The sequence below is a fragment of the Cyprinus carpio genome, chromosome A4 (assembly GCF_018340385.1).
Source record: "Cyprinus carpio isolate SPL01 chromosome A4, ASM1834038v1, whole genome shotgun sequence".
NCBI lineage: Eukaryota > Metazoa > Chordata > Actinopteri > Cypriniformes > Cyprinidae > Cyprinus > Cyprinus carpio.
In genome coordinates this window covers 12,622,408-12,648,007 of record NC_056575.1, presented here as the reverse complement: position 1 = coordinate 12,648,007, position 25,600 = coordinate 12,622,408, and the positions used below count along the sequence as shown (strand labels likewise).

Below are 25,600 nucleotides of genomic sequence, written 5' to 3'. Positions count from 1 at the left end.
TTTAGATTTTGACATTCAAACATAATTTTTTTTTTTTTTTTTTTTTTTAATAAAGATTTTTCTTTACCATATCAGGACAGCTGTAATTATACTTTTTGCCCCCCTCCCCCAAAAAATAAAAATAAAATGAGTTTTAATTAAAAAATCAAATGCATTTTAATGCATCTTTGGGTAATCAATAGAAGAAAAAAAATCATGGCCTTGACCCTTCACCAACACCAACACTGAGCAAATATTATTGTCTTTATTTTTGCCAAATAGTCTTGACCCACATCCAATATGGAGCGATGTATTTGTTGCACGTGCAGCTAGGAAGACGTGCATTTTATCATATGCTAAATCAATATTTCTTTCAAAAACCAACTCACATATGGTCTGTGGTCACAGATGAATGTTTATATTTCAGATCTGTTGTTTCTATCCAGTGGGTAGAGATTCTGCTTGGTCATTGCTAGTTGGCTGATGTAGTGGAAATTTCTACACTGATGTGTTTGCTTTACGTCTGTTGTCTTATGCAGTTTCAAAGTGAGTCCAAGGCTGGTTCTGAAATAATGTCAGGGAACACATGATCAATAGGGCCTGTCTGTAAAACACTGCACTACTAAGTTTTTGAGATAGGCTTAAGTACATTGACATTCATTGTCTTCTTGTGGATCTAAAATACCCCCAGGGACTGCTGTATTGTTACTTCATGGTCAAACCGGACAGTCAGTAAAGATCAACCAGGAAGGAAGGGGGTAAATCAGCCTGTATTGGTTTCCCAGTCCTGTCAGCTGTGACCCTCCTCTTCAGCACGTAGGCTATGTGTGTGTCCTTCTTCTAGCCAGAAAGAGAAACACACAAACCATGCTCTGCAAAAAACATTTTATTACCAAGTAGTTTTGCAGTAAAAAATCTAAACATAATTAAAACAAGATATATTTACTTGATAAGCAAAATGACATAATATATAAATATATATGTTTCAGTTATAATTCAAGAATAGACTTAATTAATTAATAATAAAGTTTTTTAAACATAGCTTGATACCATGCAGATTTATCTTGTTTTAAGAATATTTCGATTTTATTTAATTATTTTTCTTTCTTTTTTCACAGGAAAATAAGACAAAATATTTATAATAATGTATAATTTTGTACATCCGCCCTGTGACTCAATCTTGTTAGGACTCATTGAGCGCATTCATGTGTTATTGTTCGGCTCTTGTTTTGTAATGTGCGCTCATCAATGGATATAACATCTGTTAGGAACTGGGAGGTGTTGAGATATTTGTGTAGAATTGATTGTAGTTTGGAAGCGTCTGTGAGGTTTGGTTTTGCTGGTTAATGGCTCAGCTGGTCTCCATGGGCACTTTTCCATTACAGCAAACTGGCATCTCTCCTACACTTCGTTTGGCTCCCGCTCTTTGTCATGAGGCTCAAGTCATGCGTACGTGTGCCCATGTGAGTGTCTGGGTTTACACTGAATAAATATAGTAGCTTCAGCTTATCACTCTCTGTATAGTAGCTTAATATTAGGTTTGTTTGACAAATGCAGTCGCACTCAAATGCATGGTACGTGCATAATCTTGTTTACTGTGAATGGCTGGCTTCTTACACTGCAAATAAATAAATAAAAATAAATTGTCTATTTTCTAGTAGAAATTAACTATTTAATACACTTAAATAAATACATTTAAGTAAAGTAAATTTGCTTGAAAAGTAAAAATGTAACTATTTACATATATATTTTGTTTTTAAATTATAAAATGTGTTTTATGTGATATTAAAAGTATTTTAAGTGTTTATTTGTTTGTTTGATTGTTGCATTTTTGGTTTTTAGGGTATTATGAATTTTTTTAATTATTTACATAAATCTAAATATTTACATAAAAATAAAGTTTAAAAATGTTTACAAAAACAGATGAAGAAAATTAAAGGTATTTTATTACAAGTGTATTACCTTATGCTGTTTTAATTATCAAGCAAATGTATCTTGTTTCAGGAATATTTGCTTCTCATGTAAATTTTAAGCATGCTCATGTAAATAATGTATATAGCAAAACATTTTGACAATAATTATTTTAGCAGTTTAGTAATCAATATGCAGTGGTTCTGGCAGTCTGTATGTTTCTCCAGTGGGAACGCTTGTTGTTGCACTTGACTGTGCACGTTGAGTCACAAGCAGAATCTGGTGTGAGTCAGACATGATTGTCGTACACTTTTGAGAGAGCGGACAGCTATGTGCATTGACCGAAGGATCACGCTGTGCTCAGGTTACAGCTGCAACAGCTGGAGACAAACAGATGTGAACAGCCGGGTAAGATTTTTGCTCTTCTGGCGAATCTACAGAGCCAAGAGATCAGATATAACTTTAGAAAGCTGGATGGCTTCCCTCGCAGACAGAGCTGCAAACTGAGATTCTCTGCCAAGAGCTCATTTATGACGGGATTCTGCAGGAACAGCTTGTCTGCCATCAATAGTCAATGTTAGTGCGAATTTTGTCAGCTTTTTAGCACGGGCGGTACTGCAACAGAGGGAAAGCATTTTTTATTTATTTTTTAGATTGGCTGTGTTTGTCACTTAAAGGTAAAGTGTATTGCTCTTTCTTCCAAAAAACAGTGATCTGTTGCAGAAGGGTTTGAATGCTGAGTCTGGCGTTGGTTAGCCTTCTCTATGTGACTGCTGTAAGAAATTAAAGGGTTGAGTGGAATGCCATTTCAGCCGTTGTCCACAAACATAAAAGTTCCCTCGAGAGCATCTGAATCCATTTGAGTAGTTAATTCTTTTGTAGGGGATTTTTATCTCTTGCTCACACTTGGAACATCCGGCCATATAGTGTGTGTGTAAATGATACCATGATATTAAGCAAATTAAGTGCATCAGAATAACCGCTTAAAACTACTTAGCAGCCACATAACAACGCCCTGAAACCCTCTCACAGTTTTTTTGAAAAACGTATAAATTGAAACCAATTTGATTTTACACTGAAATATCTTTTACACCCAATCTTTAGGTCACTTCAGTCGATGGAGCACTCGGTCTTCGGTCGGACTCTTTGATAAGTTCACATGGCAGGACGAATGAGATTACACTACAGTGATGAAACAGGCCAAAGCCTTTGAAACAGTCCCCTCATGTCTGAATAAAATGCTGCCATATCTGTGCCTAGGGTTTCCTTGGCAACCCTCCTTGAACATGTTACTTCTGCCACTTGTTTAGTGTTGCTCTGAATGGAACTACTTCTAGTCACTGAGCCCAGGCTGCAGTTTGCATACTAAGTATATATGAATACTACATTTTTATTATCACAATCAAATGGTGCTGTTTAAAATTTATAAAATAATAAATAAAATAATCATTAAAATGAATTATTTTTAAATAATAAAATAAAAGAACTGCTTTTATTTCTTTATTTTTATGCATTGATAATTTTATGACAGTGGTCTATGTTTGTATTATTTTAGTATACTAATATACATAAAAAAAAATCAGTAAAATATCTTTTTTTTATTACAATGTGAATAATAAAAAGTAAATGCAAAACTATGAAAAATTATCTTTTACCATTAATGATTGAAAAAAAATCGCACAAAAAAAAAAAAACTATACCATTGTTAGTTGCCTTTATTTGCGCAAACTGCAAAAAAATATTTTTTCATTGTTTTTTGCATGTGTGCCCATTAAACCCAGTGTAATCTGGGTACTGTGTCTTGCAGCCTTTGAAAAAAAGATATAAAACATTTTCTGTACTCCATCTTCACTTTTCTTGCCACTGTTTTGTCTTTGCAGACTGATGAATGATTCAAAGCTTGCCGTGGTCCAGCGCCATGGTAGACATGCCGAGCCTGTACAGTCCCTCGTCCCCACTGGGCGATCCAATTCTGGACAGCCCTCTGTATGGAGAGCTCATTGGTGACATGGAGGTGCTGGAGGACATCTCTCAGTCTCTCAGCGACGATGCCTTCAACTCCCTTCACGTACTGGACTCCCAGAGCAGCACCACAGCAGCAGACAGCTCAACTGTCTTAGGTAGGGCATATATGGACATAAACACAATCCTAACAGGCTTCTTAAGAAAAATCTTAAATTAACACCAATCTGTTATTTTATGGTTCATTTGTGCCTTTAAAAATTATATATTATTTTTTCATCTGGGTCAGTGTAAATCATATAAATGTATATATATCGCCTGTGGGTGTGCTTGTAGATGTCTTAACACTGGCATCGAGTCCGTCCTCAGAAGTGTTTGCGTCCAGCACGGTTCAGGACGAGAACTCTTCTGGTTCTCTGGCCCTCGAGTGCCGCGTCTGCGCCGACCGGGCCTCAGGTTTCCACTATGGAGTGCACGCCTGCGAAGGGTGCAAGGTAAGCGTGCATGCAAAACGCACAGTGGAAAATTCTCACACGAGTGCCAAGAGTCAATACCGAAACGCCCTCAACTTTTTCCTGCTTGGCTTTAGTGCAGACAGTGTTATACTTTCATAACCACAAACCTATCCGGGACAGAAAACACTTGAGCGCGCACACCAGGGTCGACTGAAAGGACATGAGTTTCTCTAGTATTTTTATAGCTGCTTTGCAAAAATACTGAGAGTTCCCCTGAGGCTTGTTCACCCTTCGTACATGTGAGTTGAAGCGTGTACAAGAGCTGTTGCTTCATGCGGTGCATGTCAAATTCATCAGAAGGACTGCGCACAACACACCCCAGCTGAGCCTGGGTCACGCAGTTCTTATTCCTTTAAAGTTAACTACTGCCAGCCCAGTTATTGCCATGTGCCATGTGTTTTTCTCTAGCAAGAGCAGACTTTGACCGTTGGCACCCCTTAGGGTGCAGTTAAACCAGGACAATTACAGTAAGGTTTATTGCTGATGCGGTTTACCACTCTTTCACGTTATACTTTGGTGAGACCAATTAAAATATACTTTATAAATAATTTGTCTTAAGGAATCATGGTAGTTGTAGTTATAGTCAAGCTACTTTTAAAATTAAAAGCTAATTAAAGACTATTTCTGAGAATTTAAAGGAAGTCTAATTATATAACTATAATTATATAGTTTGATATTTACACAGTGACCTGACTACGAATGATGTGCTAAAAGCTATACTTTCACGTAAATCCGCAACAAGGATGGAACGTTCTGTTTGTGTCTCAGTTTTGGGTTTTTTTTGTTTGTTTTTTGTGGCATTGCACTCACATTGCACTCACACAGTATTATTCCACTTTATTTATTCCACAATTTATTAAGTGTATTAATACTATTATGTTTTAAAATAAAAAGTGAGTAATAGATAGAAAGCGATTTTTACCTGGGAACCCCACTTGAAACGTCTTTGGGCTAGTTTTGAGTAGAAATTGGGCGGGTTTTGTTGTGAAAACCTGGCAACCCTGATAGGTAGCACAAATCGATAGCGAAAAATGCTACCTATCAGATTGTGCTACCATCTTATTCATGTGGTTTGAGGCTTTTTTTTATGTCCATACCTACACCTAACCTAAACCTACCCGTCCATACATTCCCTTACCCTAAACTTACCATTAAAACAATGCAAATATATTTTTGGTAGCACAATCTGATAGGTAGCATGTTTCGTCACTGTACAGCGGCAAGTAAATATATGCGCTGCCTGCTGAGTGAAGTGAGTCACTGAATGAAATGTCTGTTTTGCATTTTGCTCTGAAAGCAGCAGTGCATGGCCTAGATTTATGCTTTCAGTTGGAATGGAAATCTTATACAGTTTTACAGTTAGTCGATCTAAAACCGTGATTGTGCATTAGCTGTCAACCATGTCGGTATGCAAATGAGTAGTCTGAACTTATAAACACAACGCATTTTCATTTTGGTTGCACATACGCACCTGCATACCACTTACGTGCATCCCTGTTTATAGCCTTGACTTGTTACTTCTGGTAAACTTCTGGCAAAAAAAGGGTGTCAGAATTCATGTAAGTTGTGTGTGTGAAGATCTCGTGAAGATGAACAAAATGTTTAAGAATCATAAACTTTTGTTGGTCACAGTCTTTTTTTTCTGCATGCAATAATCCAAAAGCCAAGGAAAAAAGGGAACCAGGATGATGATAACTTCTGGGTTGGCCTGCAAAAAAATATGCAACGCTCTATTAGTATATGGAAAAATCACCAATAACCAAGATTTAACAATGCTACAAAATTGTTATTTCAACTGTGTGTTAACTGATGTTAATTTGTAGAAGCTTATTTTAAAGGATCACCTAGTTCTTTAGTAGTTTTAATTTTTTATTTTTTTTTGCCTTAAAAAAGCAATTTCACGCGAACATTTTAACATTTAAGTTTGTTTTCTTTTGAGCTAAATCTGGAAGAGTAAATGAGTCATTTGCATCATGCAAATATATTTTAAACTTCACTTCCTAAAGCTTTTGAGAGCAGTAGGAAATAATGCATCAGCAACGTGCATTGCAGAGCATGTGTCCGTCCTTGGTTGGTATTTAGGGGCTGTGCCGGGATGAGCTGTTTCTTCAGGCCGGTTTTATCGTTTGGTATGTTCAGTGCGTAGAGATGCGTCATCGCTTCTGTTTTTAGCGCTGGGAGCGATCCGTGACAGTCAGTCATGAGACCGAGCTCTCGTCTGATATCTGTTTCCATTGTCAGGCACGTGTTCTGCTTTTCCCTGTTAAATAATTCACCTGGAGGGACACAGAATGTCTGTGCTGTAACTGTGACCCTTACTACACATACCAGGCCCGTCCACAGTGCCTATTCTGATGAAGATGTGTGGGAAGACTCTACAAGGCTCTGATAGTCCTTCATTCACTGCATCTATGTTATCATTCTTGTTTTGTTTTGTTTTTTATCTGAATGATAAACAGCGATATCCCCAGTGCACCTTTCCACAAGCATCCTACACAAGACCTCCTGCTGATTTTTGACAAAGCATTTAGCATTTTGCTTTGAAGAATGTAACATTTGTTGAGAAAAACATTTCTCAAAGGGCCTAATCTTGAAGTAGACTACAAAAACACTAACCAAATCTACACCTTGCTCTGTATTTGTTCATAGATACACAGTGTTCTTGAGAAATAAATATCGTTATCGTGTGAATTAGCCTTCTTATCACATGTGCAATTAGCATTTGGTTTATGAAGGTCATTTTATTACGGTCTTGTGAGGTTCCACTCTGTATTTGGAATTAGAGGCTAAAGTCCTTATACGACCAATTCAAAACGTAAACATAAATATATTATAAAACGGTGTCTGTGCTATTTGACCGTACAGGTAAACTATAAATTTTCAGGGTTTCCGCAGGTCTTAAAAGGGCATTTAAAAGTCTTAATTTATCCTTCCACAAAGAAAGGCTTAAAAAGGACTTAAATCAGACAAAGTTAAGGCATAAAATGTTGCTTGCACTGCAAATAATTTTAATTTTTATTTTTGTTTTTGTTTTGTTTTACAGTAATATAATCTTTACTTTATTAATTTGGTTTGGATTAAATTGAGTTTATACTTAAAAGATCAATATCTGTCTGAACTAGTTTCCCCTGTGAATTCAGATTTTTGATGAGCCCGCTGGCAGATATTTGTTCTTCTTTTAATCATAAACTCACTTTATTTTGATCCGTTTCTCATAAAACAAGACTTCTTATTTTATGTTGTTTTGCTTCTCAAGTAAATGTTTCTTGATTTAAGAATCTTTGGAGATTTGCACTGGACAACAACACAAAAATACTGATAAAAAACATCACTTTTTTTGCAGTGTGATCAGAAGGTACAGTAAAAGTTATTTCCAAATTCTAGTGGTTGTCTTATTTATGATTTTCTTTTATTTTTTCATTTATTTATTTTTGTGAGAATGATTTAAAAAGCAATGGAGATCTGTTGAAAGTTGTATTTTCAAACTTATTTACGTATTGTGTTCCATTCAATTCAATTAATTCCTTAAAATTTCTTTATTTGGTTTTAAAAAGGCTTCATAAAACCTGCTGAAACCTTGTTCTTTTATCATGCCAGCAGGCATTGCATGTGTCTTTTTATGAATTTTCCACAGGGGTTCTTCAGGAGAACCATTCGACTCAAACTGGAGTATGACAAGTGTGAACGCAACTGCAAGATCCAGAAAAAGAACCGAAACAAATGCCAATACTGCCGTTTCCGCAAGTGCCTTGCAGTGGGCATGTCCCACAACGGTAAGAGCTTCACAAAGACCATATCTCTATAAGTTTATGGCTTTATGATTTAAGTTCTTTAATTGCTTTATCTGTAATCAAGATGGTGTTTTGTTTTATGACAATAATAATTTGCAACAAGTAGTTTAGTTCTCGAATGGAGAGTCAGGGAAAGTAGATTAGAATCAAAATATAGAACAACAACCTTTACACACTCTTAGCTTTGACATCACGAGGTAGCACAAATCCACACCTTCCAAGTCCCACCTATCGCAGGATTAGAAGCGGGATGACTGGAGATGAACCAGATGACACGGAAGACACACCGTCCCGTTCTCTCACGAGACTTTGACCCAAACCGAGAATAATTTCTTCTGTTAGCCTGTGCTAATGTCATGTGCAACTGTTAGCGCAATCCCTTACGAAGCAAATCTGTATCATATCACGCCATACAAACCCCCCTCCCCCAACCCCCAGCGTCTGCCCTTTGTCCCGGTACTGATGAAGTGGCAGCAGTGTGATGACCTAAAGTTCTATTACAGTTGGTTTGTGTATAAACTGGGCTGATGATTCAATATGTTCAAGTACCGTGATTAATTATTTAAAAAAATAATGCAATCAAATGAGCACAGTCAGTGCCCCTGACCCAAATTTGAGTTTTGGGATTTTCCTATTATCCGAGCAATTCCAGTATGGATCTGCACATAGACCAGCAGTTAAAAAGGGTTTGTTTCTTGTATTCATGTATTTATATCCTCATGTTGACAAATGCAGTTGCAGCACAGCAGACTGTAGACTATTTGTCAGCGATGTGGAAATAAAACTAACATATACAATTCATTCATTCAATAATTTAAGTAACAATTCATTATTTATTTAAAGTATCGTTTCACATGACATTTATGCATTTCAGCAGATGCTTTTATCCAAAGCAACTTACAAAATAGGCACAATAGCACTTTTTTAAAAAGCCAACAAGAATCAAAATATACAATGTCAGGCTTATAAGAAAACTAGACTAGGAAGAAAAGGAGAAGATGAGAAATGCAGAAAGGAAAGAAAATATAGATTTTTTTAATTACTGGATTTATTTTGTTATCAGCCTTCGTATTAATGTTTTGTTAAGCATGTATGTATATGTGTTTGTTTTGTTTGTATAGAGTACATTGTGGCAGCATGCATGAGCTTGCATCTGGTTTCATTGGTACTGTGTGTGTGTGTGTGTGTGTGTGTGTGTGTGTGTGTGTGTGTGTGTGTGTTTATGTGTGTTATGAGGTGTGAAATGTTGTATAATGTGGTGACATAGGTATTACAATGAGGAGGTGATTTATGAGGTTCCAGTGTCCCCGTTCAAAAGGCTTATAAATCATTCAAGAATGAGTTTTTTTAAAATCCAAAACTGCAAAAATTTTCCGTAGGGTTAGGTGTTTGGGGTAGGGGAAAATACAGTTTATACAGAATAAAAACCATACGCCTATGGAGAGTCCCCATCATATACCCAACATGTGTGTGTGTGTGTGTGTGTTTGTGTGTGGTGTGTGTGTGTGTGTGTGTGTGTGAAAGCTATCTCTGAAAAGCAGAGGCTGAAAGCAGAACAGGACGTCAGCGTGAAAGAGGAGCATGAGTCCCAGCAGCCGGACACAAAGAGTCTGGCCAAGCAGATGCATGAAGCCTACCTCAAACACTTCCACATGAACAAAGCCAAAGCACGTGTGTTTCTCACGGGCAAGACCAGCACTCCGGTGAGTGACTGCTGTGTTGGGCACTCACTCACTCTTCATTTATGTTGTATTGCTCAAACAACTTTAAAACTGAACAAAATGAGGCGACATTTAAGTGTTGTCCATTATAGAGAGGGTTCCCATGTGTTTTTGTCAGCCAAACCCTAACCCTTTGACCTAAAATGATTTCATTAAGTACCCCCTGAAAGTTTTCGTAATTTCAATCCTTTTTACAACACATTTTTAAACCTTTATGGTTTTCTTTCTTCTGTGGACCATAAAAAAGATACTTTGATGAATTTTGCTAACCGAACAGTTTTGGTTCCTGTTGAATTCCAATGTATTTTTTGTCCATTCAGAGGAAGTCAATGGAAAGTAAAACTCTATGAATATCATCATTCTTCAAGATATGTTCTTTTGTGTTCAGTAGAAGAAAGAAACTCTTTTTATTTTTTGGTGAATTACTACCCCTTTAAAGGGATACTTCACCCCAAAATGAAAATTTTGTCATTAATCACTCACCCCCATGTCATTCCAAACCCGTAAAAGCTTCATTCGTCTTTGGAACACAATTTAAGATATTTTGGATGAAAACCGGGAGGCTTGTGACTAGGCATGGGACGATTACGGGTTTCAAGGTATACAGCGATTTGAAAATTTCACGGTTTCAAAACCACTAATATTTTCCTAATATGCGCTGTTTTCCATGTCTCCTCAAAGACTGACAGAGTAGGAATCCCTCAGGCTGAGTGCAGTGTAGAAAGTAACACTGACCCCTCCTCCTCCTGTTGGTGCGAGCGAGCGGTCAGTCACGTGTGTGTAGGATGGCCGAACTTAAGGCCCGGGTACAGTTCACATTCAGCGTTACTTTCGGTCTCGCGCACAACAGCGTCCGCACAGCTTTCAAAAGTATACTCAACCGCAGATGGGTGCGGACGGATGAGCTCGACATCACTGTCCGCGAGCACTCTTGATGACGAAAATAACGTAATGCCTACGGTGCGTGGACAGCCGAAGTATAATTTGGCCTTTACGTGATCGGCAACCGGCAGTTTTTTGCCTTATTGCAACTGTCTGTTCTGGACTTGCACAAACTGTGTTGCAATGCAATCATTTTCCAAAATGTCATTTTTGTGAAAATATGAAGTCTGTTAATGCCCGCTAACACAGGCCAGAGACACTGAAGACGGGCGCACAGAGAAAAATACTGTAGAAGGTAGATCACTCACTGTTCGTGATGCACAAACTATTGGAAGAAATAGTCGATATTGATTTGGGGGTTTATATGATTGTGTTTCTGAGGGGTCTTCTGAAAAGTTTACGTGGTATTTTCTTTTCATCTCCTCTCTGTATAGTTCATATTAAAGCAGTGTTTCAGCACAGCGCAGCTTTGTTTAGAGCAGTAAACAAGGAAACGCTGTATCTGGTCTGTATCTGGTGTTCCAGAGGCGCCTCCTGCTGGCAGAGAGTGAATCTGCAGCTCATTCAGAGCTTCTGCTGTTTGTTTCGTTCAGGCATGTAGTATAATTTCACAAAGCTTGTCAGAACATTCTGTTTTTGCCTCAAATTGTGTTATTATTAAATCAAAATATGTGTATGATTATTATTATATAACTAAATGATATGAAATGTATGTATATGAAATATGTATATGAGTGTATATAACTAAAATTAACTGTAATTACAGATTTAGGTTAAATAAAGATGTCAGTCTTTATTTTTTTCTTTTTAGGAAACAAATCAAAGAAAAAATTTAACTAATTGTACCGTTTCTAATATTCTGTATGTTGTTCAAAAACTAAATATATTGTGTCCAGTGGGAAAATATAAAAAAATTTCCCCAGTGATTTAAAAATAACACATTTGAGAGCTGTAACAACAATACCTTTTGCTCATACAGGCCCATGCCTACTGCGTACTGCTCAGATTCGCCAAAATGGTGCTATGCTGATGTGGAGTGACATAGAGGAGACAAATTGTTGAATAAAGTCATTATTTTTGTTTTCTCCGTGTACAAAAAGTATTGTCATCGCTTCATAACATTACGGTTGAACCACTGATGGTAGATGGACTATTCAGACGATGCTTTACATACTTTTCTGGACCTTGACAGTGTATTTTACTTGGCAGTCTATGGGACAGTCACAAGCCTCCCGGTTTTCATCCAAAATATCTTAATGTAATGTAGTAGGTTAGAAAGCTGCATTTTCAAAGGAGATTCCCCAACACTTAGTGAGAGGGTGTCAATTGCCGATTAAGAAAACAGTGAGCACTAATTGCACAAGCTATTCAGCACACTTTGAGTTGCACGGTTTGACTGTCCTCTCTCCATCCTTCATCAAAGCCCTTCGTCATCCACGACATGGACACTCTCCAGCACGCCGAGCAGAAACTACTCACCCAGCTGCTGGGCAACGTGGCGTCCGGAGACGTCTCCACTCTGCGGGAGAGGGAAGTGGAGGCCCGGCTCTTCCTGTTCTGTCAGTACGCCTCGGTGGCGACGGTCACAGAGCTGACGGAGTTCGCCAAGGCCGTGCCCGGCTTCGCCGCCCTAGACCTCAACGACCAGGTGACTCTGCTGAAGTACGGCGTGTACGAGGCACTCTTCGCCCTGCTGGCCTCCTGCATGAACAAAGACGGACTGCTGGTGGCTCGTGGCGGAGGCTTCATCACTCGAGAATTTCTAAAGAGCCTGCGTAAGCCCTTCAGCGACATGATGGAGCCAAAATTTCAGTTCGCCATGAGGTTCAACGCCCTAGAGCTCGACGACAGTGACCTGGCACTGTTCGTGGCTGCCATCATCTGCTGCGGAGGTGAGATGCAGAGAGGGCATGGGAAGCGAAACAGAGGCTGTGTAAAATGGGCTTTGTGTAAAACATTTGGGAAACATTATATACATGAAATGCTTCTTAACAGTGACTAGCAGCTTTTGAAAATTGGCTTTACTGAAGAATGAAATACTTGACATGAAATTGATGTCACTGGTTGACACGCTACACTCCAACTAGAGCTTCACGAAGGTGTGCTAGAAAAGAGGAATATTGTACAAAATAATAATGATTAGGCATTGTCAAACTTTAAAGTAAATATTCATCTTTTTTTTTTTTTGTGATCAAATATACCTTAGACATACAAAAACATCAATGAACAAGCAGGTAAACAAACCCAAAGTGCTGAAAGGAATAAAAATAAATAAAAGCTAATAAAGAAATACATACAATGATAAATCTCTTAATGCGTAAAATTGACACATAACAGAAAAAGGAAAAGAAGCAACACAGAGAGAGGGGGAAAAAAACATATAGTTGTTCTGAAATGAGCAATCAGAGTTTCTGTAAAAATGAATGCACAGGTTTCCAGAGTCTCCAGAATTTGTCAGATTTATGATTTATATCATAAGATTCTCCAAAGAGACGAAAGCCAGACAACTGAGAAATCCACATGATGACAGTGGGAACCTGGGGAGTAGACCACCTCAGCAAAATACATTTTTTTTGCCAGGAAACCAGACAAAGATAACTGGAGTTATTGTATACCTTTTAAAATAGTTATCTTAAGATATTTAAGTATGGAGAAAGTGATAGTTTATGTAATAGTAGGCAGAAAAAATATATACAATTATTTTAAATTGCTTAATTAAACGTACGGTGAAAAAAAATCTTAGAACTATAGTTCTGACGCAATATAAATGGATATTTATTCCAGATCATTTATATCAGAGGTTATATTTAGGGTTTACGCATATTTAACGCAAATTTAAAGGACCATTGGACTAGTACAGGAAAAAATGGTAAAAAAAAATTATTTATTTTTTTAAAATAAACTACTCCTGTGCTTCATGAACATCTTATGCCATACTCATGTCATCTCCTTTGCTGAAGTCTGAGTAGCTTAGTTGTGGTTCAGGTTGTTTTTATGTCACCTCTGGAGTGCCACAGAGAGCAGCTTTTGAAAGGCATGAGATAATAATGGTCGGAGTGAGATGGGGATTTTGTTCTCCTGAGAACTAGTGAAAATAACCACAGTTTCCTCTCCCGGCGGTTCCAGCAGCAGCCCTAGGAGCTGCTGCCTTGTGGCGGGGACCCGAAAGCAGACCCCTCCACTAACCACGGCTTCCCGGAGAGCTGCTGTTTTCTTAAACACTGTTAGCTAAATGAAAAAAAAAAAAAAACATATTTCACGGACACACCGTACAGCTAAATGCAGGGATGTCACACTGCCGAAATTACAGCAGTCAAAACTCATAGCAGTGACGCCGTGAAGTTCAATACCAATTTTGATACCGTGGCAAAAAGTAACATAGCAATTGAACAGGAAAGTCATTTATTTGAAAAGGATTAATCTAAAAATTAATAATTGATGTGAAAATAATGGCATGAAGTAATTTCAAGCAAAGTATCGGTGCTTTTGTCATCTTTACACGTCTCTCTCATATCTCTTCCTCTCTCTCTCTGGATCTCCACCGACAGATCGTCCAGGACTGAGCGACGTGTCGCAGATCGAGCGCATCCAGGAGAGCATCATCCACGCCCTACGGCTCCACCTGTTGTCCAACCACCCCGACGACACCTTACTCTTTCCCAAGCTGCTGCAGAAACTGGCCGACCTGCGGCAGCTGGTGACGGAGCACGCGGAGCTGGTGCAGGACATCAACAGGACTGAAGATGCTTCACTCCACCCGCTTCTACAGGAGATCTACAGAGACATGTACTGAGCTCAGAGCGTCCTCGTTCTCGGGAAGCACCGGAACACGACAGATCACCCTGCACTGGGGACGGGAGATAAAGGACGCTCAGCTCGGGGGGAAGAGGAGCGGCGGAAACATCTTTGGGGTGTGCGCTTGCTGTAGGATAAAGCACTGCCAGGACATTACAGGGAAAAGCTAGCGTAATTCTAGGCTGTAAAAATATAGCACTAACCTTTAATAGGACACGGACCTTTGTAAGGTCAGTGCCTATAGTCTCATAGAACAGTGCAATAGATGCTTTTGTAAATTTGCCAAAGAGTGGATTTCAATTATAGGTGCAGTGAGCGGAAAACATACGATGCCTTGGCTCACTGTAGGCTGCCAGTAGATCGTTAAAGTGTCATATTCAGCTTCATAAGCATCTGTTTGTAGTGTGCTCCTGCTCCATGTCTGTAAAGCTTGAAGGGCAGGGCTTCGGAGATACAGGGGGCGTGGTTAACTTTCAGAGCGGTCAAAGTCTCTCAGCACCTTGAAACTGGAGCGCATCGCGTCTCTGCCAAATAAACACCAGCAGTCAAGATTTAGTATCTGGAAAAATATAGATTTGACGATCTTGAATATTGGGTGATTTTTTTTTATCTTTTTTTTAATGTATAGAGAGAGCCATATAAATCAGATTGTTTGTTACCTCATTTGAAATGCTTGTACATTGAGCATCATTTGTAAAATCTTTTGTATAAAAATATTGTACTTTGTATAGCACTCCAATTGTAATTTTATTGTACAAATGTGTTGCGTGTTCCGAATTAGTACTGATTGGTAAATTATTGTTTTATCGTTGTATACTTTTCCAGGGTAAAAGTAAATTTCATAGCATCTAGAGCAAAATCTACTACAATCCACAAAGTCACTTGATCAGAAACTGCTCTTTAGATCTCGGTTACTGCAATTTAATGAACTTAATTCATGTGCTTATTGTTTTATTTTTCTTTTGTTTTTGTTTTGTTGTTTTTTGGGTGCGTAATTACTGACTGATCTGGTGTTTGTAGTTTGAAATGAAATATAATGTTGTGAAAAATGTTTCTAAAAACGAGAGGCGTGTGCGTGTTTTATTTCTGGCGCCACCCCCTGTCTAGTCTGAGGTACTGCAAGCGTGAACTATAAAAACGGAAACGCTTGACGCGCCGTCGTGACGTCACGGCATTATGGCGCGCTCTCAGATGGCGTGTTGGTGTTCACTCAAAACAAACAGGACGCAGACGCCGTGCAGCACGAGAACCGCGTGTTAGAGGGAATGGATCTGACCGGAGGATCCGCGCTCGGCGTGTTCAGCTGTGATCTGTGCGAAATGTCCAGCCCGTACAGCTTCTACGGGCAGAAGCCGCCAAACACCAGAGCGATAGTGTAAGTACACAAGTATTTGTGCCACTGCATCGCAGCACACGGGAGATAAAGTCTTCATAGGCAAGTGAGAAAGTCTGTAATATAGTCTTAGTGACATGCAGTATATAATGACATTATAGGCTTGAGCAAACCCGATCATCTTGATTATTGGCAGGTGGAGTACAGCTTGTGTGAGTGGTTTGCTGTAATGTCAAACGTTTCCGTACGTCACCGTGGCATGCAATTAATGAAACGGATATATGATTATTACATTCCTGGCATATTTTTGAATCAGGCCACCAAACTACCAAAAAAACACAAAAGGGGTTGCCACGACACCGACGCCCCAGAACCGAGAAGGTGTCCTTTTGTCATTCTTAATGTCGTTGCAAAATGACTGACTTGTTAAATATAAGATGTCTTGTCTAATTATATATATATATATATATATATATGTATATGTATATGTCTATATATATATATTATATGTATATATATCTATATGTCATACTGTATGTGTGTGTATCGCATATAATGTAAAAGTTGTGTGTGTATATTATATATAATTTTGTATATATAAATACACATACAGTATATATTTAGAAAATATTTACATGTATATATTTATATTATATACAGGTGGCGCTTCTGAACAGCAGTGATAGTGTTTCCTGAGTTAGCGCTGTAAACAAAGCAGTTCTGCACTTTTGAACACTACTTTAATATGCATTATACAGAGTCAAGATGAAAAGAAAATATCACGTAAAGTTTTCTAAAGCCAGTCTGTTCCCCTCAGAGATACATTCATATAAAGTCCTACTCCAATTGTATCGCGATTTGTTTGGCATCTCAACCGATTTGAATCGATTTTCGACCGGCTCGCGGTTAATCGTTACATCCTTGAAGTGAGTTTACATTTGACTTTGAATGTCAAGATCACAGCAAAACAATGTACATCCACATCACTCACATCAAGCACTCTCGGAGGCTGATGTTATACACACACACCGCTGTTCAAAAGTTTGGGATTAGTAAGATTTTAAATGTGTTTTAAAGAATCCTCTTCTGTTCATTATGCTGCATTTATTTGTCAGATAAAAACAGTAATATTGTAATATATGATTACCATTGAAAATAATGGTTTTCTATTTTAATATACTTTAAAATATTATTTATTTGTGATTCACAGCTGATTTTTCAGTATCATTACTCCAGTCTTCAGTGTAAACATACTTTTTCAGGATTATTTATTTTTCAGGATTATTTATGAAAAACAGCAAAAACAAATCTTTTCTTACAATAGAAGTCTTTATTATCACTTCTCATCAATTTAACACATCCTTGCTGAATATAAGCATTCATTTATTTAAAAAAAAAGGGGGGGGGGGGGATTACTGACCCCAAACTTTTGCACGCTAATGTTGTGTTGTATATATATATATATATAGATAATAGACATATATATATATATATTATACACACCACACACACACACACACACACACTAAAAACCGTACTGTTTAAAAAGTTTTGACTGGTAATGTTTTTTAGAGAATTCTCTTCTGCTCACCAAGCCTGCATTTATTTGATCCAAAATACAGCTAAATCAGTGATGATGTGAAATATTTGTACTATTTAAAATAACTGCTTTCTATTTGGACATTTTTTTAAAATGTAATTTATTCCTGCGATTTCAAAGCTGATTTTTTTTTTGCATCATTACTCCAGTCTTCAGTGTCACATGACAAGAAATAATTATAATATTCTGATTCTAATTTATTTATTTATTTGTATTTATTTTGGGGTAAGAAATTACAGAAATTATTACTTTTATTTAGCAAGGATGCTTTAAATTGATCAAGAGTGATGATTAAGACATTTATAATATTAAAAAAGATTACTATTTCAGTTGTGAACCTTCTATTCATAAAGGAAACCTGGAAAAAATTCTACTAAGCTGTTTTCAACATAATAATAATAATAGTTTTTTGAGCAGCAAATCAAAATATTAGAATGATTTCTGAAGAATCATGTGACACTGAAGACTGGAGAAATGATGCTAAAAACAATCTGCTTTGAAAACGCAGGAATAAATTACACTTTAAAATATATTAAAATAGAAAGCAGTTATTTTAAATAGTAAAAATATTTCATAGTATTACTGGTTTTGCTGTATATTGGATCAAATAAATGCAGGCTTGGTGAGCAGAAGAGAATTCTTTAAATAAAAACATTAACAATCTTACTCTTCAAAAACCTTTGACTGGTAGTGTACAGTACACACACACACACATTCTAACAATTATGGATCGTGCCATAAGTGTAGTTTGAGTTCTGAATAAGTTGTAGCTGTGCCCAGTTAATATATTCTTTCACTCGCATGCCTGATTAGTGTATTTGTAGCTGTGCCCGATGAAAAGGGGTTTTCAAGCATCAAAAACAAAAGTTTAATACAGATTTATTTTTATTTATATGTAAGAATACAAACGTTATTAGAACCATTAGTGTTTCCGTGGCCTGATCTGTGAAATGTGTTTCCTGAAATCAGTGTTATTGCACCAGATATGGAAAGGACTTGTAAGCTGCTGACGTCTGAGATAAAAGCTCATTTAAATGTTTGTAGTAGGCCATTTAACACACCATACCTCGGTTTCAATGTCTGATCAATTACACGTGGCTGAATAATGTCTTGAAGGACAGCGTGATTGAGATGTGTTTTGTCGTTTGTCCTGCAGGCTCTTAGAGGAATGTTACGGCATGAAGGATCCCTTCACACCAGAGAGAGAGAAGTTTCTGATCTTAGGATCCAAGTGCTGTGTGTGCAGTAAGACGGTGTGTGTGGGATCGGTACGTGTAGCTTTTTATAAGAAACTAAAGGCTATTAGTTGTCCTCCTTTTTGAATGATTCAATAAAAGTAATAATGTATATGTTATGTTCAGAGTTCTAAAGCTATAGATCAAACAATATTTTTTGCTTGCGTGCAGTGAAGAACAACAATGATGGTGGCATCAGGATCATTATGATAGATATTTTTGAAATCAGTGTCAACAAGCTTGTGTGTTTGTTTTCTGACAGGACTGCAGTGTGTTCTACACCAAGCGCTTTTGTTTGCCCTGTGTGCGGGATCACCTTGATCAGTTTCCAGAACAGGTTCAGAATGAGGTGCTGAGGAAAAAGAGTGTCCAGAAGACGTCCTCTTCGTGATGCTAGAATGATTTAGTCAGGACACTAGTGAGCCATCTGGCCAGACACACAATGTTAACAGTTTTATTTTATTTTTTTATTATATTTGTATTTATGTCTTGGGCAACTGGAGGCGGCAAAGCATGTTTTGATTAAAATAATTTCTGTGCTGTCATTTACTGTGGTGAGTTTTATGATTGCAATAAATGCCTTGGGTTGCATGTAGCAACTATAATAGAAGTGATGGTTATCTTTGTGTCATTGGTTGCGTGTTACTTGATGACTGAAAAGATATATGCATGTCTGATGATGTAGGTGAGTCTCGAACCAGTTGTTGGGAGTGCAAACCTGTTGTGAGCATGCAAACACTACCGCTACACCACACCTGCCACCTTCTAGATTCTAGATGTAGGTTTACCCTAACTAAACCAGACTTAGTTGCAAAAACACAGGTAAGTAGTGAAGTATAAGTTCCAGCACATGCATAGTTGGAGATCTGTGGCTCAGCGGTCTGAGCACTGGCAGACGATGCCAGAGATCCCTGGTTCAAATCCAGCCAGATCCCCACAATTAATCAATTACAGTGATCAGACCAAGGATGGAGCAGTGGCGGAGCTGGAGGAGCAGACCAGAGAGATGATGGAGCAGTGGAACCAGAGAGGAGGTGAAACTGGAATGGCTGAGCAGACCAAGGATGGAGCATCGGCATTGCTGAGGAGCTGGAGCCTGGAACAGCTGACTTGATGGAGGAGCATGCAGTTGACAGAGTGGAAGACAAGGCAAAGGTGACCAAGGAGAGTGATGACAGCACCTGAAACCTGAAGAAGGGGGGGGACCGTGACTGTGGTCCCCCCCCCCGGCCTCCAAGACAATGAGCAGCAGCGGTTATGGACCTTTTTCCTTCAAAACAATGGTTCTCCCCAAAACTTACTTAACAAATGTAAAGCCGCGGTTATGGACCTTTTTCCTTCAAATGACCTTTCAGACCTTTCTCACATTTGACTCGGAACCCAGACACACTTCCTCTATTTAAATCTAGCTTAAAAACACCTCTTTGGCTAAGCATTCAAATAATGCATCTCATCAAATGCACATTATTACTCTTTAGCTTGGGTTCCACTAAGTAATTTTTACTTGGCTGGAACAGCTACGCTAATTATGTCTCTATTTCTTTCTAACTAGCTTTAGTCTGAATCCACAACACCTGAGAAAACATGATGCTAACCCAGTTACAGCATACACATTTTGCTATAACTTTCATTGATGATTCCTGTTAATAGTATTTTATTTTTTCTGCCATATGCACATAAAGTGAGTCACCACTGATAAGCTGCTACTACTACATATTTTAGAAACGTCATTTTCTGTAACGTTACTTTGCAATGATTCTTATCGTAAAAAGCGCTATACAAACTGAATTGAACTTTATGCTTAACATCTACAGAACCGAAAATTACTTCACCCACTAGAGGGCACTGCAGAAACTTTTCCTTCAATTAGGCAATCCACACAAGAAATTATTCACATACTGAGCATTAATAATAGCCTTAACAAATCTCCACAATACTACTGTAGCCCATTCTATACATTCAGCTCAAGTATGCTGTCAATTCACTCATCTATAGAACACACTCATTGTCTTCCTTTTCCACAGAGCTCTAACACAATTCAGCTGACACTAAAATGTGTGTATTCACACATAGAGAGGTATATGCTCTTGATAACAAAGTCTGCCACAGATAAGATGCTTGCCAACTATGACCTCAGACTTGACAAACACATCAATCATAATGTTCCCATCAGCCTCCATCACTCGCACCATAGTGTGCATTAAAGCTCTTTCACATTCTCACTTGCACATTGTAAAATTTTGCTCTTCTCTTTTTAACACCTTCATGACGCATTACTGATATTGGCAAACCACAATTTTTTTATCTGCAGCTGTGTTGCCACATCAACATTGCATACTTTTTTGCAACCTTTTTCACTCCAAGGCCCTCACTTTCCATAATATTTCCAAGCCATGTGGCCCTTATTTAATTTGCACAACTTTTTCCAACTATACTTTAACTTAAGGGCCAATGATTTGCTGGATTTCTGTCATGTATTCACGTACTTGTTTTACTCAACATACAGCAAAAAAATATTTAAAACAGTTTCTTTCCCCAGGCAATCTACCCCATGGACAATTACAAAAATGTGTGCAATAACCTTCTAATTTCCTTCTTTTTTTACCACTCTACATCCCTACATCTCTGCCTATTTTAGAGCACATCTGTACAAAATGTACTTTGTTTTTACATTTATTTTTCTAGATAAACTTCCTTCATTTATATATAAACATTGCTTTCTTCTTTAAAAGAAACGATAGTTAAAGGACCAAGTTCAAATAACTACATAGTTTCCTCATTTTTCTCGCTTTCACTCATTTTCATGAATGTGTGTCTCGTTTTAGATCATCTCGAGGGCCCCAGGGTTCACGACATTTGCACCAAATCGCACATAAACCAGAATCGCTGGCTTACAATAAGCGGACCTGGCAACACGACACTGCGGGAAGCTCAGTCTCTAGTATTTGTATCGTTTTTCACTGATGGGCGGGCCCCGCGCTCCGCCGGCCAATGAGAAGCGTCTTCTGTTTAAATAGCCTTCGCTGTCAATCTTTTTTTCCCCTGCCAGTTTACTTGCGATCGCCATATTGGGTGCTCGCCTACTCGAATGACTCGTCTGTTTTTCTTCGGAATTACTACGAGACGGCATCGGAGTCGCGCGCCGTTTTCATGACTTGTTTTCCACGCGCCTTCGCCTTTCCGCAAGCATTCGCGCGATTGTTATGCGTGCGCTCTGCGTCTCGCTCGGCTTTCTCGGGAAGAAGAAGGATCGCTCTTAGTTAGACCGCGTCTGGCTCGATTGCGACTGCGATTCTCTGGACGAACTTTCACGTGCAAAATGTCAAAAGTGCGCCTTTCCAATGGAAGCCCTACGCTGGAGAGGGTGGACGCGAGGCAGGCGGATCACGCCAAACAGCAGGTCTGCAGAAACCTCTTCGGCTCCGTGGATCGCGAAGAGTTCGACAGGGACGTCAAGGAGCAGATGCTGGAGATGGAGAAAGCGTCCAAAGAAAAATGGAATTACGACTTCGCCAAAAACGAGCCGCTCGCGCCTGGCGACTACGACTGGCAGGAGGTGGACTCGAAAGAGGTGCCGGAGTTTTACGTCAGACCGCCTCACGCAAAACGGGATACCTCGACCGGGACTGTGGATCATAACGGGAACCACGACTATTTGTTGACAACGAGCGCACAGGGGGACTCTGACAACGCGGAGCACGGGAGTCGCTCGGATTGCCGAACGGCGCTGACCACGCCGAGAAAAAGACCGTCGACAGAGGATCAGGGTAAATGTTTCGGGACTCTCGGTGCTCTTGCGTTATTTGCGCGCAGATCTCGGGGGACAAACACTTTGCCCCCCCCGATCGTGCGTAATGCTGAAACCGTTTGCTTTCGCGGTCTAGCTCGCAAACGAAGTCGCTTTTCTAACACCGTCTTCATTCTTTCGATAGATCTTCCTTGCCAAAGCAAAAGAGCCAACGTCCAAGCGACCGAGGCGAACTGCTGTCCAGAGCCGAGTTCGCACGCGCCCAGCAAGTCGGAGCCCAAAACGTAAACAAGGTGAGTTTCGTGCGCGCTGTCTGGTGCGTGACTTATTTTATGCATTGATGTAAACGCGTGTTACTTAATGCTAAAAAGATCGCGTTCGACATAGCTGATTTTTTATATATTATTGTTCTCTCGGTTTTATTGTTGCACGCTAAAACGCTAAGAATGTCCGTTCCTTGACGCGTGCTTGTCCACGCGGTCAGAAAGCGTTTGGTTTGGTCTTTTAAAACAAACGCGCGTTTAAGACGTTCTGTCACCGCGCGAGTGACAGTCGAGTCAAACGGGACTCAAAAGCATAACATTGTAGTAACACGTCAGCAGGTCTCTTGTAGGGTGTGCGCGTGGGAGGAGGAGGGGGTTTGGGTTCACAATGCACGCACATACTTGCGCGCAAAATTCCTCGCTTTTCATTCGCGCTGTCGCTCCTGTTTTAAACGCGTCGTGGACATGGGCGTTTGTTTACGCGCAAATGTTGTCGCCGTAATTTTCTGTGTCGTTTATTTCATGCGTTGTGTCGTTGTGAGGTTTTTGCAAGCGCGTTCGACATGCTGTTTCCTTTGCTAATAAACTTGTTTCCCTTGTTCCCTGCAGAGACCGATGAAGAAGACTATTTTCTCCATCAAATACTTCAAGAGCTTTATGAAGTAAACAGGGACAGCGGTTAAAACATACAAATCGAGCCTTGGCGAGGCTGTACAAGCACTGAATTTTTACACTAAAGTTTTGGCACTCGACAGAATATATTTGCCTCAAAAGCAGACAATGTAGCAGTGTGCAATTGGAGTTTCGTTTGTTCTTTTACTACCTATGTATATACTTTCATTTTATATGTAGCACATTTAAATGTAATATTAAGAAAAAAAACACAATCATTTATAAATGGAGTGCGTTTGACTTGAAGAATTGCTGTGCAGTTTTCAAAACGTCTCCCCAAAATGAACCCTTTTAAAGTAAATATATCTATGTCTCATACAAAAACACACACACACCGTTTCACTTTAATTAGGTTTAACAATCCCATTGTCTCAGTTTTGCCTGGCTCAGGATGTTGACAGTCAGAAATACACCTTCATGGGTATCAGTGTTGTGCTCAGCAGCAGCAGCACAATCTTGGACATTTTTATTAAGTTGCACAAATGTCACTGTTCGAAAAGCATTACATATTTTTCACCTTCTGTGATCTGGCTACATTAAAATGATTCGATATTTGCATTGATACCGTTCATGTTTATTGGTACTTATATATGATTTTACCAGCCAAAGTTACAGCACGTTGGGCATGTGGTGTTCTTCTCTGAAGGGACTGTGACTCCTAGTGTGGTATTAAGGTTTTCATGCTTTTTTACAGTATTATTATATCCCCGGGTTATTCCACTAATTTTATTTTCTCTTATTTTAAATTATTTCTTTTTCTTTTTTTGCCATGATGTAAATTCTCATGAACTACAAATCCTACTGAGTACACATTCAAAAATAGATTTTTCTTATTTTTTGTTTTTGTCAATTTTATGTTTTTCTATTCATTGCCATGTAGCGTAATGTTTATATAAATATACATGTCTTTTTTTTTTTCTTTAACACTGGGCCATACAATTAAGAACATTAGTCCATGAAGCCACTTCTTTGCCACAATATATTTGGCTTTCGTGTTGAACATGAAATGGCACTATGAAAAAAATATGTATAAACCAGCAAAAAAAAAAAATTAAGACGTTACACTGCACTTGTGTAAAACATTGAAGTGTACCTGTGTGTATTGCTTTGTAAAGAAGAAAAAAATTAAAACAACAAAAAACAACACTGAGGACGTTTTACTAACTTATTTATATCAAGCTTTTTGTTGTTTATGACTATCCAAAGTGGCATTTGTGCATTTTCTGTATGTACTTCTTTTTATAGTTTTTTTTTTCCCTCCACAAATTTGTGCAAGGTTGCAAACTGAGCCTATTAAAAATTTGATGTGGATTGTGTACTGCTTTATAAATGAGATGATTAAACCATAATGACATGAACACCTTCACCTGACTCCTTTGCATTATATTGTGCAGAAAAAAATCTGAATGAAAACACACTCTTAGAGGAAACTTAAACACACTTTTCACACCCTGCATTAGCAAAAGCCCCAAACTGACCTTAAGCTGTTCTTAAAACCTAAATACATTAAAAACAATTCCAGAAGTGATAAATGCATCACTCTCAGGTGCTAAATTGGTATGTGGCAGCATGAAACCTATGACATTTAGTTTTTTTCCCCCACACCCACACAAGCACCTGTCCACAAATACACCATTATTTAATTTAAACTGCACCCACTTTGTTTTAACTTAGTGATATTGAACAAGGTAGGAGAAACATGCTTTAAAAATGAATTTTCTTATGTAGTGTACATACAAAAGCTAATATAGACTGAGCAAGAGATGCACACTACCAATCACACTTTTTACACACTACACTCATGATTAAACTGTTGCTACATTTCAGATCCCTTTTAGATTATCTTCAAATAATGTTACATGTAATATTTCATACGAAATGTAAATTGCAAAGAAGCTCTGTGTTGATTTTTAATCTGACATGTTTACAAATAATATAGAAATAAAACCAAAAAAAAAAAAAAAAAACTTGGCACTGAAAAATACTACAACTGAACTGACCCCAGTATGTTTGGATCCAATATATTAATAAACACAATGAGTCAAACTATATATTACTCAAAACACACAGTGTCAAATCGAAACGCTGTTTTCTTTTAAATTGTTTGGTCGCGCGTGCTGACTTGCAAAAGACACATCCTCAAATATTTATCTCGTTTGAAGATAACGTACGTGGTCACGTTGACCTTATTCT

At 38.4% G+C, this 25,600-nt stretch overlaps 3 protein-coding genes across 3 annotated transcripts; all 3 read left to right on the top strand.

Moving 5' to 3' along the window:
- The first annotated feature begins 2,334 nt into the window (after positions 1-2,334).
- Positions 2,335-15,620, top strand: LOC109067663 (peroxisome proliferator-activated receptor alpha-like). The gene is made up of 7 exons (XM_042741297.1): positions 2,335-3,259; positions 3,771-4,010; positions 4,189-4,346; positions 8,002-8,140; positions 9,683-9,861; positions 12,185-12,653; positions 14,310-15,620. The coding sequence occupies exons 2-7, from the start codon at positions 3,779-3,781 to the stop codon at positions 14,552-14,554; spliced, it is 1,422 nt and encodes a 473-aa protein (XP_042597231.1). The 5' UTR covers positions 2,335-3,259; positions 3,771-3,778; the 3' UTR covers positions 14,555-15,620.
- Positions 15,621-15,730: 110 nt separating this feature from the next.
- On the top strand, positions 15,731-19,334 carry LOC109067665 (cysteine-rich DPF motif domain-containing protein 1). Its single transcript, XM_019084575.2, has 3 exons — positions 15,731-15,931; positions 18,646-18,757; positions 18,987-19,334. The coding sequence occupies exons 1-3, from the start codon at positions 15,822-15,824 to the stop codon at positions 19,113-19,115; spliced, it is 351 nt and encodes a 116-aa protein (XP_018940120.1). The 5' UTR covers positions 15,731-15,821; the 3' UTR covers positions 19,116-19,334.
- A 2,425-nt stretch (positions 19,335-21,759) lies between these two features.
- LOC109067664 (cyclin-dependent kinase inhibitor 1B-like) lies at positions 21,760-24,773 on the top strand. The gene is made up of 3 exons (XM_042741263.1): positions 21,760-22,491; positions 22,657-22,765; positions 23,345-24,773. Exons 1-2 carry the CDS (start codon positions 22,044-22,046, stop codon positions 22,758-22,760), a joined length of 552 nt encoding a protein of 183 aa, XP_042597197.1. The 5' UTR covers positions 21,760-22,043; the 3' UTR covers positions 22,761-22,765; positions 23,345-24,773.
- The last annotated feature ends 827 nt before the right edge of the window (positions 24,774-25,600 follow it).

What these genes read in the sequence shown, in the direction of transcription:
- LOC109067663 (XM_042741297.1), top strand. Translation starts at nt 3,779, where the DNA reads ATGATTCAAAGCTTGCCGTGGTCCAGCGCCATGGTAGACATGCCGAGC. An exon ending in AGACAGCTCAACTGTCTTAG is followed by an intron (nt 4,011 to 4,188) that starts GTAGGGCATATA and finishes GTGTGCTTGTAG; the next exon opens with ATGTCTTAACACTGGCATCG. An exon ending in AGTGGGCATGTCCCACAACG is followed by an intron (nt 8,141 to 9,682) that starts GTAAGAGCTTCA and finishes TGTGTGTGAAAG; the next exon opens with CTATCTCTGAAAAGCAGAGG.
- LOC109067665 (XM_019084575.2), top strand. Translation starts at nt 15,822, where the DNA reads ATGGATCTGACCGGAGGATCCGCGCTCGGCGTGTTCAGCTGTGATCTG. An exon ending in CCAAACACCAGAGCGATAGT is followed by an intron (nt 15,932 to 18,645) that starts GTAAGTACACAA and finishes TTTGTCCTGCAG; the next exon opens with GCTCTTAGAGGAATGTTACG. An exon ending in AGACGGTGTGTGTGGGATCG is followed by an intron (nt 18,758 to 18,986) that starts GTACGTGTAGCT and finishes GTTTTCTGACAG; the next exon opens with GACTGCAGTGTGTTCTACAC.
- LOC109067664 (XM_042741263.1), top strand. Translation starts at nt 22,044, where the DNA reads ATGTCAAAAGTGCGCCTTTCCAATGGAAGCCCTACGCTGGAGAGGGTG. An exon ending in ACCGTCGACAGAGGATCAGG is followed by an intron (nt 22,492 to 22,656) that starts GTAAATGTTTCG and finishes TTCTTTCGATAG; the next exon opens with ATCTTCCTTGCCAAAGCAAA.